This window comes from Nannospalax galili, unplaced genomic scaffold (assembly GCF_000622305.1).
Source record: "Nannospalax galili isolate Female #2095 unplaced genomic scaffold, S.galili_v1.0 scaffold1146, whole genome shotgun sequence".
Taxonomy (NCBI): Eukaryota; Metazoa; Chordata; class Mammalia; order Rodentia; family Spalacidae; genus Nannospalax; species Nannospalax galili.
The window spans coordinates 313,881-330,428 of record NW_008355380.1 but is presented as its reverse complement, the minus strand read 5'-3'; the positions used below and the strand labels follow the sequence as shown (position 1 = coordinate 330,428).

The 16,548-nt window shown below is 49.5% G+C and overlaps 1 protein-coding gene across 2 annotated transcripts in view; it reads left to right on the top strand.

Annotated features, from left to right (window-relative positions):
• The first annotated feature begins 586 nt into the window (after positions 1-586).
• The window catches only part of Slc9a3 (solute carrier family 9 member A3), a 47,031-nt gene continuing 31,069 nt past the window's right edge, over positions 587-16,548 (top strand). For both annotated transcript variants that reach the window (XM_029555774.1, XM_008852493.2), the window contains exon 1: positions 587-890. In XM_029555774.1, coding sequence (XP_029411634.1) covers positions 677-890 — 214 coding nt within the window. In that variant the 5' untranslated portion in view covers positions 587-676. The remainder of the gene's footprint in view (positions 891-16,548) is intronic.

Sequence of the window (16,548 nt, the reverse complement as noted above, 5' to 3'; positions counted from 1 at the left end):
CTGTGATGGAATTCTTGACTCTCACCTGGCCAAAAACTTAAGGAGACTTTGGAGTGTGAAGCCGTCCCTTCCCCACGTCCTCTCAATTTTACCATCTTTCTATCCTGCCTCAAGTTCACTTAGAAGACTCCAGGGTTCCGTCGGAGATGGGCTTCGGTCTTCGAGTGAGGTCTTCATGGATCCGGTGCTAATGTATAGACAGGGAACAGCTAACCCTGCGGCGCACCGCGAAACCAGCTGGCTGCTGGGGGCCAGGATGGGAGGAGGCGCCATCCATCCGGCGGAGCGCACTCGGACCCTCGGGCTCGCGCTGTGCCGTCGGAAAGGAGGCGGCCGCCAGCGGGCCGGGCCGGCTAGACCTTGGCCGCGCGCGACCTCCAGAACCTCCGAAACCGCGCGTCCCGGCTGCCGGCTCCGGAGCGGACCGCACCGGGGAGCGCCGACATCCACCGGCCTGCCGGTCCTCGGGGTGGGAGCGCTGCGAGCGGACGGCGGTGTTCGCGCTCACGCGTGCGCGGCGGGGGCGGGAAAGCCCCGCCCTGGGGCCGCGGGATTAAAGGCTACGCGGACGGGCCGGGACCGGGTAGTCGCCGGCGGCCTGAACGCCGAGCGCCGCGGCCGGCGCAGCGAAGCCTCACCGCGGCATGCGCGTTCGCTCCCGGAGCTGAGCTGCGCGATGTGGCGGCGCGGGGTCCGGGGACGCGGCTGGAGGCCGCTGCTGGCGCTGGCGCTGGCGCTGAGCGGGCTGCGAGGGGCGAGGGGCTTCGAGGAGGATCCTGGCGGCGATGCGCACGACCAGGGCTTTCAGGTGGTTACGTTCAAATGGCACCACGTCCAGGACCCGTACATCATCGCACTCTGGGTTCTGGTGGCCAGCTTGGCCAAAATCGGTAAGCGGCCGGGGCTTTGCTGGTCGTACGGTCCGGTGAGTGAGTAGCCCATGCCCTCGGTCTGTAGCCCCCCCTTTTCCTTTTGGCCCCCCCCCCCCCTTCTCTGGGAAGAGATGCATTCAGTGTGAGTGTGTGCCATGGTCGGTTGGCCTCGGTGGGACAGAAAAGCACACCAGCCAACCGGGAGGAGTCAGGCTTTTGAGCCCCAAAGACAGTCATTGCTCCACACTCGTGCTCACCGCCTGGGGTCCGCCCAGATCCTTCTCTAGACTCTGCCTTATTGGGTACCCTGGGGCTTGTGAAAGCACTGAAAGGAACTTACTTGGGACATGAGTAATATCATAGAGCAGGGTGGGGAAGGAGGTTACTTATGATTTAAGTCCGGCGAAATCTGACTAAATACAAGCTTTTCCCCCATGACCCTTCATCTGGAGGTGGGTGGGTGCTCTCTCTCAGCTGGGTCAGTGAGTCAGGGAAGTGAGATTGAGGGACACTTGGCAAGGTGAGAGGAAGGTCAGCCCTTTTAGGAGTTTGGGAGGATCAAAGCTTCACTGTACCCTGTGGAATTCACTAGAACCCTACATGAGAGAAGCAAGACCGGATACAGGGGTTCTCAGTCCTGTCAGTTTCTTCTGGAGTTCTGGAATGGGATGGGCAGGAGAGGCTCTCCTGTGACCCCCAACGGAACATGAGTCTTTAGGGTGGTGAGAGGTGTGGGCTGTGGGGAGAACATTAAGAAAGCTCAGATGCAGAGCACCTGGTTGGTGAAGACTTCTTTCTTGCTTCTTGACTGTCTTACTTGTGCCTGTTGACTTGTGCCCTTTAGTCCCTGTCGTTTTTGCTGTGTCTCTCCAGACCTCTCCTGCCTCCTCCTGGTGTGTGTTTAGCCTGTGGCTCTGGCACCGGCTCTGCTTGCTTTCCTTGCCTAGTTTGCCTATTAGGCTTTCCAGTCAGGCCTGTGCTGTGTGTTGCAGCAATTAGACAGCGCTGACTGCTTCATACAGGGTATTTGTTCAGGAAGGGCCAGCCTCATCCTGGGGTTCCAGGGAGGCCCTCTCTCTCATAAAGCCTGCCTGCTTCTCCATGGACTGTAGCAGCCCAGTGTGTGAAGTGAGTGTATGCCTGTTAGATGGGTGCTGCTCCTGGTACTCCTGGAATACAGATTTGGAGCCAGGTATCTCAGCCCAGTAGCAACTGGGCCTGTCTACCAGGCTTTGCTTAGGGAGCTGCAAGGCCAGCATGCTGACTAAGGGGTCTGCTGAGGCCCTAAGCCTATAGTGCTACAGGTTTCCAGGGGGCTTAAAATTGTCCTGAGAAGGGCAAACTACCAGAGCAGGCAGAAACTCTCAGAACAGTATCTTGTGCCCACCAATATTTTAACATTAGGATTGTTGGCACTACTCAGGATCACCAGTGAACAGGCAGCTCTGCCAGAGGGCATCACTTCTATCTTAAGCAGTCAGCAGGCCCAGTATCTTAAGCAGTCAATGGGCCAGGCTCTCCCTGTCACTCAATCTCATTCCACTCCTGACTTCCAGAACTTACAGAGCTGATCCTGCCTAGGTCCCAAAGGCCTCCTGATGGATCAATGTGGTTCTTACTGATTCTCCTAAGTACCTTCATTGGATCCTGCTTTTTCCCCAGTGTCTCTCCCCGCTTGACCCTGCAGGTCTTGGCCCCTGCTGGCCTTCTCCCTGCACTGTGCTTCAAGTCACCAACATATTCAGCTAAGAGTTGGGCACTGAGGTCCCTCACCCAGGAGGTTCCTCGAATGTAGATGCATGCCAGGCCTCACAGCACAGACATTACCCTACTTTTCAGACTCCCATCTGTCCACAAGACTCTCCCCCCTCAGAATCAAAGCTAGTGGTCTTCCCAACAATAGGTGGTTGTACCATATCTTCACCAGTACTACCCTTTGGAGAAGATTCACTCTGACTGAACACCCTCTGCCCACAGGCACCCACTGTCTAACCTACAGGTCCACTACAGAAGCAAGGAGGCAGAGAAGCTGAGAAAAGCACTCCACAGGTCTAGCTCTGCCTAGTGTGGCTTTGAGGACACACTCGGGGAGAATGGACCCCCACACCCAGCTCCTGCTTTGTAGCCCTTCCTTCTGTGTAAACTCTAGACTTACTCAGATTCCTGTTGAACCTGCCCTGCCCTTTAGAAACTCCAAACTGTCTCTCTGTACAGCCAGCCTCAGATGTCTCATCCCAGACCCCTCACACATACCTAATGGGCACATGAGCTTCTGGAGGGGAGGGCACAGCCTCGGATCTTCAGGGAGAAAGCAGACTGGGTGGCTTCAGGATCATTAGGCATGTGGCTTTGAGGAACCACCACATCCCAGGTCCATTCTGCATGTGATCCTGCTGCATGTGATCCTGCTGCTTCCGCACCAGTCCTGCCGTGGGCTACTTGACTTTGGGGTATCTTTGCCCAACCCCTGCCCAGCATGGGTAGTGGTCTTTGAAGGGTCAGTTGTCTTGCCTGGGGGCTAGGAAGCCTGTGCTATCGGGGTGTGACCTCTCTCCAGACCTCCTGCTTGGTGTCTGGATTTCTCCCAGAAGCAGCCTCAGTTGGGCACTGTTTCCCTTTAGTCGTGTTCCCAGGATGTGGGAATGTGTGGGTCCTGTCTGCCTCCTAGAGTTGAAATCAGAGGTTCAAGGTCTTTATTTCATGTGCTGTAGTCCTAGGGGCAGGGGCCCTTGTCTTGTGCTAGCGTGCCTGCCATCTGTCTCGGGCACCCTCTCCTGGAACCCTTACCTGTGTCACATCCTCTTTTGTTTAATCCTTTTGGGCTGTCCCTGAAGAAACACAAGAGAGCCCATGGGACAAGGAGGGCCAGGGTGGGCAGCCAGAGTCCAGCCAGTAGACCCTGGACCTCCCAGTAGAGGATGATTCTTAAGGGTTTGAGTAGACTTAATTCTGGTAGAAAAGGGATTCTATGAGTGTGAAGCCAAGGCCAATCGTCAGGAGCCCGAAACTAGGGATTCTCTCGAATCTGCCAGTAGACACTGTGAAGATATGAAGTCTCATTTTTAGGAACTGCCCCTGGAGAGCTGCTGGGTTGCAAAACCATGCAGCATTTGCAGTTTAGGCATCTCAAGGAAAGAGGGAAAAGTTTGGGAAGTGCTGATAGTGTTGAGGGGATAAACCCCAAGTCTTGCCTGTGCACACGTGACTGTGCTGCCTTGCTCTTCCTGCCAGCTTCCTAGAGAGAACCACAAGGGCTTCTAGAACCTCAGTTCTTGGAAGCCTCTCCATGGGATATTGCACACCCTGCTAGCCCTCTACAAACTGCTTATCATGATAGGTCAGGCTGCTGCAATGCCCTTCTGAGCTCTGCTAGTCTAGCACTCAGGTGGCTTCACAGTTTACCTCACATGGACATGTCATGGTATGACTGTGGGGATCTTCTAGAATATGCTGGGATCATCCTTTAGGTTTCTGTGAGAGCAAGGGTCTGAGCTTGGAGTGCTTTAGAGTCATGAATGTCTATGTCCAGAGTTTCCCACAGGGGCCTCAGTGTGCTTGGAGCAAGGCACTAAGGTTAGTGCAGACTCAGCTCTTCTCCCCTCCCATACCCTGGCCTAGGGTTTGGGGCTTTCCTTAGGAAAAGGCTTTTTACTTGCTTGGGCATAGGATGTAGTCTTCTCTACCATTGCCATGTCACTGCTTCCAGGGCTCAGGGCACCGTATTTCAAGGTGCCACATCTCAGTGCTGATACTGGGCAGTACCCCTCACGGCTTCAGAGCTGAGGATAGGTGGCGTCTCTGACCAATGTGGGCAGCTAGAGGTGCCCCTGTCCACTGCCTCCCCTGCCGTGAGGAGCTGAGCAGGCCCAGCTACCAGCCTGAGCCGTACCCTGCCTGGCTGCCGTGCTCTCTCGCCTCCTTTCCTCACCTCTCTCTCAGCACCTTCTCTTTCTCCTTTTCTTGAGGCCTTACTCTTCTCTTCTCAGGCCTCTAGCCAATGATGGGGATAGACAAGTGCTGGTGAGCCCAGAGTCCTCTTTAACCCCTCTTCACTTGGCCTTGCCTGGAGGGGTCATGAACTCGAGGTCAGTGGCCAGCACAATGGTATACCATCAGTTAGGGACAAGAAGGAATGAGATGAGGATGGTCAGTAGATGCTGGTGACTCAGCCCCAGCTGAGCCCCAGCTGAGCCCTTCCTCAGCTCTAGCTGGAGCCCAGACTCCTCCCTCATTCCCAGCCTCATCCTTCCACATCCAGTCTATCTTCACCCCATATCTTTCAGGCCACCCAAACTCTAAAGACACCTTCCCCAACTCCAAGCTCTTTTGACTCAAGAACGTGGGTATATTTTTGTTCCTGTTGAGTCTTTGTTGGCTGAACTGTCTGTACTCGGCAGGCTCCTGCAGATCTGGAAGTAAATGCACGTGCACATGGGAGTGGGCGTGACCCTGGAGGAGTGTGTAGCTGCATAGATAGATGGTTGGATGCACAGATATGTGCGTATATGGATAAGTAAATGATATGCTAATGAGCCTCACACAATCATTAATGCATCTGTACTGTTTACATACAGAGGCATATTTCCTGCCAGTCCTGTGGGCTCCTGGACCCACATCTTACTGGCTTCTCCACATCTAGTGCCAACCTGTACCCTCCCTCCCCACCTCTGCAGGTCACCCTGTAGGCTTCCAGCACCCCTTGGTCCTAGACCCAGGAAGAGATTCCTAAGCCCTTAGTTAAATTCTTTCCCTAACTGTCACCCAGCTCCCTGTGCATAGCATCCCTGGTGACAACACCCTTTCAGGTGTGGCAGGTAAGGGGTACTTCCATCAGTTTAGGGCACTGTGAGTGTCAGATCTGGGTGTCAACCCGGCATCTGGGTAAGTGAGGCCTATTGATCTCATCCACATTGGCCTTTGATTCAGGCTGGTTGGGCTTCTGGTCCATGCCCATCACTGTCCTTCCTCTAGGAAGGACTGGGAGAGCCCCTCAGACTGCAGGGGGTAGAGCAAAAGCTCAGGGCCAGAGAGCTACCAGGGACACAGAAGGGATAGTCCATCTGGGACACAGTAAGGAGGACCTCAGAAGAGAGGTAGGTAGGGCCAGAGGGCACACCAGCCCCAGCCTCAGAGACATAGGAAGTAGAGATTGAGGGGAGTAAATTCTGGGAACACCAGGACCAGGGCCATTAGGGCTGCAGTGCTAGGTGGATGGGGGTATAGTCAGGGCCAGATAGAGGAGGCTCAGTGCTGAGTAAAGGATGTGGACTTTGCCTGGGGCCTCCTGGAGAACACTCTGCTTCTGGGAAAGGTCAGGAGGACCTATGAGGCTCCACCTACCTGGAAATACATCCTGAAGGCTTTGTGTAGGGCCAGCAGCGCACCTCTGGGTGCCATCCCTAAGTGGGGACAAAACCAGTCCCTTTCAGGATAGATGATAAGGCTCAGGGCTCTCCCTGCAGAGGGAAGTGTCCAGCAGAGTGGGATAGCTTGGTTATCTCTCCACTCCTGGGTAGATCAGGAAACTTGCTGGATTTACCACCTGCTGAGTGGATGTGCCAAAGTCCAGTGAGTTTTAAGTTCTCAGCTTGGAAAGAGTTTCTTGCAAGGCAAAATGGAAAGTTGAAAGCCTCTGTTTTCTTAGGAACTTTTTAAACAAAAGGGAGAATAGGAAATCACTAGTTCCTAGGGCCTTTGTTCTTATACTTGGTCCAAGGTTTATTCAGGGGATATGGCTCCATAGTATCACTCTGCTGTCCTTGGGGTGTGCTGGGCCTCTCCACCTGGGTCTATAGGAATTTCATCAGCTTGGTCTTTCACCTACCCCTCTGTGGGCCTCTTGGGTATCCAGACTTGGGACAGCCACTTGAGAGGCAGTTACCCAAGTAGGCGCTGCAGTGAGCATGGCCACTCCTGTGATAGCAAGGATTCCGGGGCTCAGGAGGAGCCCTGCTTGCAGGAGGAGGCAGTGTCACTTATCTCAATCACACCAGGGCGACCTGTAGAGGTGGAGAGGGAGGGTACAGGCTGGCACTAGATGTTGGTCCAGGAGCCCACAGGACTGGCAGGAACTATGCCTGTGTATGTAAACAGTACAGATGCATTAATGATTGTGCCAGGCATGTGGGTGAAACACAGTCACCTGTGTATATATGAGTTTGGGTGCCTTTACATGTGCATACTCACATTGTCCTTTAGGGAAAGTTCCCATGGGGTTTGAAGGTTTGAACATGTGAGACTGAGGCCTCTTCCCTCTGTAGCCAAGGACTTGGAGATGCCCCCATTGTGGCTTTTTTGTCCTTACTGCTGTACATCATAGAAGCAGCTACTCTATAGAGGCCTGCGGGGGAAGAATGAAGGCAGGATGGGTCTGAGGGGAGCTCTTGAAGGTCACATCACTGATACCTTCACACAAACACACTTGAGGGAACATTATGTGGTGGATCCTCAGGACCTGGACTTAGAGCACTCTCGTGAGGGCTTCTGGCTCCACCCTGGAAAGAGAAGTTGGGTTCCTAGGGGAGGAAGCAGTGTGAGGGTAAGAGGTTAACATATCCTCTCTGTCTATCCCTTGTCTGTCCCTATCAGAGGTTTGGCACCTTAGGTTTGTACAGTGGCATCTCAGAGGCCTTGTTTAGTTCGTAAAACAGCAGGTACCCCATGGACAGCCCAGGAGAAGGTTCAGGTCAACACCAGAGTCCTGGGGCCTCAGAGTCCAGCAGCATTACAGAGGCCAGTTTCTCCAGAAGCATGCTGATAACAGGGTGAACTCATTCTGTAACCCCTTTCAAGGTCCTGAGGTGGGCATACCTTGTTCCTACTCCTTCAGCACAGTTCAGGTGTGGGGACAAGAGCCCAGGCAGTGCCATCTCTGGGACCCATCTCTTCATCTGTTCTAGGAGACAAGCAATTTCCCACCCAGATTTCCCTGGAAGTGACTCCAACCTCTAAAACTAGAAATCCTGAGAATAAACGTGGAGCCAGGAGCAGACCTTCAGGACCTCAGGGAGGGCCAGATGAAGGTGGATGTCATCTTCTCCAAATAAGCACTGTGTAGCCAGGGCTCCTAGAAACAGACTTCAGCACCATGCCTCCCCTGCCCAGACTTTGCCACTCCTGGTTCCTACTGGAGTCTGTCACAGCATCTGAGAAGGACCCCATAGCACCTTGGTCAAACTCTCTGTACAAGAGCAAGCTCCCATCTCCCCAGTAACTCGGACTCCTTACAGGACATGAGTGATTATCTGTATCTCCCTCTGGAGAGTAGTGAGAATGGGCTTCGCAGATGAGGCACTTAGAAAGTGCCTGGTGCCTGCAACAGTGACAGCATATGGTGACAGGCAACAAGCAAAAATGCCAAGGCAGTCACGTAGTACATAGAGACACGATTCCTAAGCTGGGCACTGGTAAAGCTTGGCTTTCCCAAGGGCCAGAAAGGGCAGGGGCTAGTGTTCTGCAGCACTGGGCATGGGGGGAAATGGCCATATCCTCTCCAGCTGTCACCTGCAGCCTCCTGATCATCTGCTTTCGTACTTCTTCAGCTCATGCTTGGCTGAGGATGACTCTGCACCTCATCCTGGGTCCAGCTTCACTTGCTTAGTCACCAACTAGAAAAGGCCCTTCCGATGCTGTCTGAACTGCCCAGGGTTCCAGCCTCTGGACCCCTGAGATGAATGTTATTCTAGCACCATGACACAGCCATGCTACCTCCAGGGACTTTCTGGGTTTTTTTAATTTTATGTTTTTATTTGGGATGGGGAACGTGGAGTGCACACACATGCCATGGCCTGTGTGTGGAAGTCCGAGGACAACTTGCAGGAGTTTTTTCTTTCTTCCATGCGGGTCCTAGGGGTCAGCTCAGGTCATCAGGCTTGGCAGCAAGCACCTTTAACTACCCTATTTAATTTCTTTTTTCATTCTTGGGTCTGGGGAGAATGGCTCAGTGGGTAAAAGTACCTGCTGTCAAGCCTGATGACTGACTGGCATTCAGTCCCCAGGACCCCCAGGATGAAAGAAAACTGATTTCCTGCAGGTTGTCTCCGACCTGCATATCCAAGACCTGGCATGCCATACACACAATAGATAAATATAATAAAAATATTTTCATTCCTTTCAAAATGTATTTCGTGTGTGTGTAGTGGTGCATGCCACAGCATGTATGTGGAGGTTAGAGACAACTTGTGGAAGTTGGTTCTCTGTCCACTATGTGGGTCCCAAGTATAGAACTCAAGCTCTTAGGCTTGGCGGCAGGTGCCTTTACTTGCTGAGCCATGTTGCCAGTCTGACTTTCCATTTTCAATACTAGTTTTTGAGATCTGAAGATGAATGTGGTATTCGCAAGAGCAGATGGGTTATAAGGTCAGTCTACTCCATGGGGGCCCAGGACCCTTCACAGTGCACTGGGCGCTGAGGTCATTCTTTAAAAAAAAAAAAATTATGTGTATGAGTATTTTGCCTGCATGTGTATAAGTGTGTGCAATGCCTGTAAGGCCAGAAGAGGGCATCAGGTCCCCTGGAACTGGAGTTACAGACAGTTGTTAGCTGCCATGTGGGTGCTGGGAACTGAACCTGGGTCTTCTGAAAGAACAGCTAGTGGTCTTAATCACTGAGTATCTCTCTAGCCCTTCATTCACTGTCTGGAGTGTTCACTGCTGTGGACAGACTGGTGCTCCAGCAAAGGAAGAGTCATAGGACAAACAGCTTTTTTTGCCAGCCAGGAGGCCTGTGAGAGCCACAGAACTGTATTTGGCTATTTACAATCCAAACCCTCAGCCTGGGAGCTCCACCCCAACTGTGAGAAATTTTTAAAAAGTGGATTTTATTTATTATCACTATTTTGTATTGGGGGGCGCAGGTATGGGGAGGTGCACGTGCCATGGTGCGTATGTGGTGATCAGAGGACAGCTTTCAAGAATCAGTTCTCTTCTTCCATATGGGTTTCAGAGATCAAACTCAAGTCATCAGGCTTCTGCAGCAAGTGTTTTTTGCCCACTGAGCCATGTCATAAGCCCCAATTGTGAGAATATTAAGAAGACATGTTCTCTCTGGGAACAAGATTTTGAGCCCTGCACTGTAAGCTGACACCCATCTCCATCATCAGGGAAGGTGAAGGGCTGGCCTCAGGGAGCTAGCCTGTGGCCATTGTCTCACCTACAGAGTTGCTAGGGTGGCCCTTGTGCGCAGCCCTCCTAAGATGCACACACATGGACACTGGAGATGCATCTGTGGCAGAAGTGGGAATGGTATCTGAAGGAGTGAAAGGTATGTGCTGTGAATGGGAAGGTGTGTGCCATGGAGGGAAATGGCTTGGAGTGGAAGAGAAACTATGTGTTGTGGAGGGGGCACTACAGTTACTGCAGCAATTGTGGCATTAGTGGTGTCTAGGGGGCCAAGGGACTCCATGATCAGGCCTTCCTGGGCTAGCTGTGGGATTGGACAGCATGCCTGCCCTGTGTGCTTAATTGACCCTGGGCTTTACTGCTCACCTGATCTCTCTGCTTCTGCCATACTGCATCCTCAGAGGGGGCTCTGTTGTCTCAGTGGAGCCTCGGCCCTATTAGAGTGGAGGAGGTGAAGGCCTATGTGACTCCAATATCTAGGCGTGGTACAGTGCTTTGACCATCTTTAACCCCAGAGAGGGTCCCCTTCTCTGAAAGTATAAAGACAGCAGAGTGAGAAAGCCTGAGAGGTGACACAGATACAGAAGGTACCACTGAACTTGGGTTCACTAGAGTCATTAGCAGCTGGCTTCTTAGGATGGTGCTTCACTCTGCGCACACTATGCCACTCACCCTGCATATGCATGCCCTTGCATACCCAGGCTCCCCACATATATACTCCCTCCCTTGGCCTGGGAGTCCAGTGAGGGTCCTATGGCATAGCCCCCGCCCACCTGTTACCCTGGAGTCCAGCCTAACGGTCTTTCATTCCTGTGGGCTGCAATCTACAGATGGAGTTTCTCTTCTTCTTGTTTGGGGAAACCTGGGCAACAGCACCTTTCCTTCCTGTCACTCTCCAGTGAACAGCAGGATTTTCATTTCTCTAATTTTAGCAAAATCTGAAGCTCTGTTGGTATGGTAGAATCATAGCAGATGGCTGGGATGGCACGGATTTACAGCCCTCTGCTCGTACCCAGGTGAATGGCAGGGCATCTAGCCTGCATACTCTCCAAGGCAGTCCACCATCCTGACCTGGCCTCTTACAGTTGGAGCACCTAGCATGCCCTCAATAGTACTAATTCTCAAAAAAAAAAAAGCCAATATACTTACTTTTTAAGTAAAGTTTCAAATTTGGAGAGTAATTGATCAGTCAGTACAGCTAACCCTACCGTCTTCCAACCTGCCTCCTTTCCCTTAATTAAGGACTGGCACTAGAGGCCATGTTTGTCAGTCACTCCAATATTGACACCTGAAATTAAACTTACAGAACTAACAGATGCATGAAGTGTTTGTGGTTGTCGTGTCCTGTAGCTTCCTTGCCTAAAACGCCTCTGGGTCTGTCTTACTGCCCTTCCCTTGCCCAACCCCTGCCAGTATTCATCCTTTCACTATCACCATGGCTTTGCCTTTTCCAGAGTGGAACCTGACAGTGTGTGGTCCTTTAAGACTGGCTTTTACTTACTGTGTGTTTAAGGTTGCTCTATACCGTTTCATGGCTTGATAGCTCATTTATTTTTTAGGGCTAAATGATATTCCATTGTATGGATGTGCTGCAGTTTATTCGTTCACCCATCACATAGTAGGCACTTTGAAGTTTTGGCAGTTATGAATAAAGCTACCACACAGGTCTGTCTGTGTGCTGGTCTTTGTGTGGAGTTTTCAACTCCTTTGGGAAATAAGGAGCACAGTTATAAGATCAGATGCTGAGAATATGTTTAATGTTAGAAGAAGCCAGCTGCCTCCAGAGTGGCCTCACTGTTTTGTACCTGCAGTGGTGGAGTCTGTGGCCTCAGCTCCTCACCAGCGTGGACATGGGCAGTGCTCTGATCTGCGTCCACTCTTGGTGTGCAGTGGACCCTCATGTTGTACCTCGCAGTTCTTCCTTGGTGCCAAGTGATAGGGAACATCTTTTTTTTTTAAGAATATTTTAAATTTATTCTTTGACAGTTTCATACATTTTTGCAATATATCTTGGGCATATCCAACCTAAATCTTCTCTCTGACTTCCCTCACATCCCTCCAATGCACCCTCCCACCTTCATGCCCTCTTCTTATTAAAAACAATTAAACTCATTGAGTCCAGTTAGTGCTGCCTGTATGAACATGGTTGTGGGACCATCTCTCAGAGCACAGGCAATCTACCGGTGGCCACACCCCTGAAGAAAAATGGTTCTTCCTTCTCCGATAGCCATCAGTTGCTGATAGGAACTCAGCTAGGGGATGGCATCTCATGAGCCCTGCCCCATCCGTGCTGGAATGTTGACAGGCTAATCTTGTGCAAGCCTTATGCAGGTAACCACAGCTGCTGTGAGTTTATGCAGCCACACCATATCCAGAAGACAGCATTGCACAGCTCTCTATTTTCTAGTTCTTGCTTGTTTTCTTCTCCTTTTCCACAAGATACATCTTTTCATGTGCTTATTTGACATCTCTGCATCTGTGGTGTGATCTCTGGTTTGACATTTCGCTCACTTTAATTGAGTTGTTTTCTTTTTGATTTTAGGGGTTCTTTGAGCATTTTGAGGAGAGGACGTTATGAACTTGTTTTGCAGAAATTTTCTTTAGTCTAAGTTGTCTTTTCTTTCTCTTAATAGTGTCTTATACAGAACAAAGTGTTTTAGAGGGACAGTGGCACAAGCCTGTAATCCTAGTTCTTGGGAACTTGAAGCAGAAAGATGATGAGTTTGGAACCACCCTTAGCTACATAGTGAGACCCTATCTCAGCAAAACAAAACAAAAGGTTTTAATTTTAAGGTAACCTGCATTTTTTACCTTTCAAAGTTAGTATATACCCATCACACAAAATGATGACTCTTATGATATTTTCATACATACACTGTGCGTTTTGCTCATACGTCACCCTCTATCACCCACTCTTGTCTCCCTCCCCCACTGGCCCCATTACTTTTCTCAAGTGGTCCCTTCTGCTTCCAGGCCATCAAAGAATTCTAGAGTCCCCATTTATTATTTCTCTCATTGCTGTGACAAAATGCCTGAGAAAACAACTTGAGGCAGAAGGGCTTACCTTGGCTTACAATTTGAAGGTGCTGTCCATCATGGCAGGGAAGGCATGGCAGTGGCAATGTGAGGCAGCTGGTCACCTCAATCCACAGTCAGGAAACAGAAAGATGAGTGCTGGGACTTAGTTCGCTTTCTGCAGACCTTGGCTTGGTGCTGCCCACATTAGGGGTGGGTCTTTCTACCTTAGGTAAACCTCTTTGGAAAGACCCTCATAGGCATAGCCAGAGGTGTGTCTCCCAGGTGTTTCTAAATCCCATCCAGTTGACAATCAGTATTAACTATCACACTACATATTAGAGAAAACATGCATTATTTAATGTTTTTCTGAGTTTGGCTTATTTTGTTTAATATGATCTCCATTTCCACTCATTTTCCTCCAAATGATGTAAGTTTCCTCTTTATGGTGAAATCAAACTTTGTATATATACCTCATCTTCCTGTGTTGATGGACACCTAAGCTAGTTCCGTAGGCAGCTGTTGTGATTAGTGTTACAGTAACCTGAGATGAGCCAACGTCTCTCTGAAATGTTGACTCGGATTCCTTTGAGTATACTCCCAGGACCAGTATAGCTGGATCATATGGTGGTTATTTTAATTGTTTGGGGACCTTCCACGCTGGTTTCCATAGTGACCACAAAGTTTACATCCTGGTGGCAGTGTGTGAGGGTTTCTTTTCCCTACAGCCTTTCCAGCATCTGTTGCTTGTTTCCTTGATAATTACCATTGACTTGAGAGAGATGGAATCTCAACCTAGTTTTAATTTGCCTTTACCTGATGGCTAAGGATGTTGAGCATTTTTTTCATGTGTTAATATTTATTGGTAATTTGTATTTCTTTTGAGAAGTTTTTTTGGTGTTTTAAAATTTCTGTTTTTTAGGTTTGTTTTTATTGACTTTTTGTGTATTTCTTACAGAATATCTCAATCAATATTAATCATCTATATACCTCTGTCCCCACGGGCACCCCCTTCCACTGGAGCCCATATACTCTGTCATCCCTATTAAGGCCAACTGTGTCAAGTCAGTGTCCCCAGACACTCCCCAGTGCGAGTCTACCCACTGAGGTCTAGTCAGCCTATCTAGAGTCCCTTGTTTTAGGAAGATCAGCTCTTCTTCACCTAGCAGCAATCAGTTGCCAGTATTTCTTCAGATAAGATTGGGGTCTGCTGTTCATTTCCGCAGTTCTATGCTGGGTTTTTGTCTGCCTGAGTTTGCATAGGACTTGTGTATGCTGACACCATTGCCGTAGAATCATATGAACAGGTTCCCAGAAGCTTGTAGGACTCTGTGTCCATGTGGTCTTGCACTTCCTCTCTGGCTCTTACAATCTCTCCACCCCCTCTTCTGGGATGGTCCCTGAGCCTTGGGTGGGTGAAGTTTAATAAAGGAGTCCTGTCCAATGACCAGCATTCAGCAGACTCTTAATCTCTATGCTTTGGCCATTTGTGACCTTCTGTGTTCCTGGCCCTCTGCTGTATGAGGGAGCTTCATGAATGAGAACTGAGAGATTCGTTATTCTATGTTCCATGAGCCTTAGGTGTAGAGGTTGCATTGTAGATGTGTCACTTAGACCTGGGCAATTCATAGACAATGTCCATGTGTGACCAGTTGTAATAGTCTCTGACTGATGCAAAATGAGCGTCTTTGATGAGTAGTGTTTTTCAATTTCTTTATACATTCCAGATGTTAATCTTTTGTCAGATGTGTAGCTGGCAAAGATTTACCAAGTTTTTAACTTAATTTAGGGTTTTGGGGGAGGTTGCTAAAGTATTGAACCCAAGGTTTTGTGCACACTAAGTAATTATACCACCAGTGAGTTCCATCCCTAGTCCTCCAAAGTTTTACATTTTAATAAAGTCTAGATTACCCTTTTTTTTTCTTTAATGGACCATGCTTTTGGTGTTTTATTTAAATTTCATCATTAAACCTGAGATTTCTTTATGTTTGTTTCTAATTGTGTAGTTTACTGTTTTACTTTAGGTTTTTAGACTGTTTTGAGTTAGGGTTTTTTAAATGAAGTCTTCAGGGTCTGTGTCTAGATTTATCTTTAACATCTAGATGTCCAATTATTTTAGCACCACTTGTTGAAAAAATAAATCTGTTGAATCTCCTGTTCCTTTGCCCAAGTGGCACTGCAGGTCTGGCTCTGCTCTCGGTCTTTGGCAGAGCTGCATCCACCCTCCCAACACCAGGCAGTTCTGAAAGCCTGCTTGCTCACCTTTGGTGCTGAGTAGTCTGTTCTGGACCTTCTTCCTCTTCCTGCAGTCTGCAGAATCAAGATGGAGTATCATGCTTCACTGAAATGCAAAGAACTGACATTTTGACAATGTCGAGACTTCTAATCCACAAACATGAAATAACCCCAATTTATTCACCTCTTTGATTTATTTCGTCAAGGTTTATAGTTTCCTTCTGCATATCTTGTCCTTTTTGGATTTATGCCTCAGTTCTATGCTCAGGTACATAGCAGTGCACTTTAAATTTCAAATGCTGTAATTCACTGTTGGTGTGTAGAAAAGCAGTGGACTTTGTGTGTTGCATTCTGTAACTTTGCTGTAGTGTCATTGATTCCAGAAGTCTCTTGTTGATTCTTATTTTGGTTTTTAGCTTGAGCCTTTAATGGCAAGCTATCCCTCCAGCCCATTGTGATTCTTTTGGACTTTCTACAAAGGTAACCACATCATCTGTGATAGACTCTCTTACTTTCAGCAAGTGAGGCCCATGGGGCTTGGCCATGTGTTGGATAATTTAGGCCACTGTGGCCAACATATTGAAAATGCATAGGTAGATGAATGACCCTCCCTCCCTGAAAGGAATTTTGATATGAGCCAATGAGATAAGAGGATGGTGCTTACAGAGATAGGAGGAAGAGTATCTGGCTAAGAAATACACAGCTCTCAGGTGGTGAGTGATGGGGGTCACAGATATAGGACATAGATATGGGACAGTAGGAGCCATGGGAAGTCTTGGAGTACTGTAGTTACCAAAGGAAGTGGCAGATGCTGCAGATGAAACCTCTTGACAATCCCTCCACCCTGGGCCTTTCTGCACTTTCCTCTGCACATTTGTTTGTCTTGCCTTGTACCTTTCTGGGCCCCACCACACTGTTAACCCCTCAACTCATGACCATTTGCTTAGGTTGTATTGTGATGTGTCCCCAGCATAGGAGAGGGTCTTCAGTGAGTGCCTAAACACACCACATCCTGAGCATTCTCACCTGCCAGTAGAGAGCTTATAAAAATCAGCTGTCTGGTCTTTTCCTCTTTTGGTTGTCAGCATTGGGAGATTCAAGCAATTTTAGAATTTGTTTGAAATGAGGTAGCCCTGTGTGCTGGATGGCTTTGGTGTCAACTTGACACACCTGGGTTGAGGGAGCCTCAGTTGGGGAATTGCCTCTATTAGATGGGCCTGTGGCCATGTCTGAGGGGCATCTTCTTGATGAGTGATGTGGGAGGGCCCAGCCCACTGTGGGTGGTGCCACCCCTGGGCAGGTGAGCC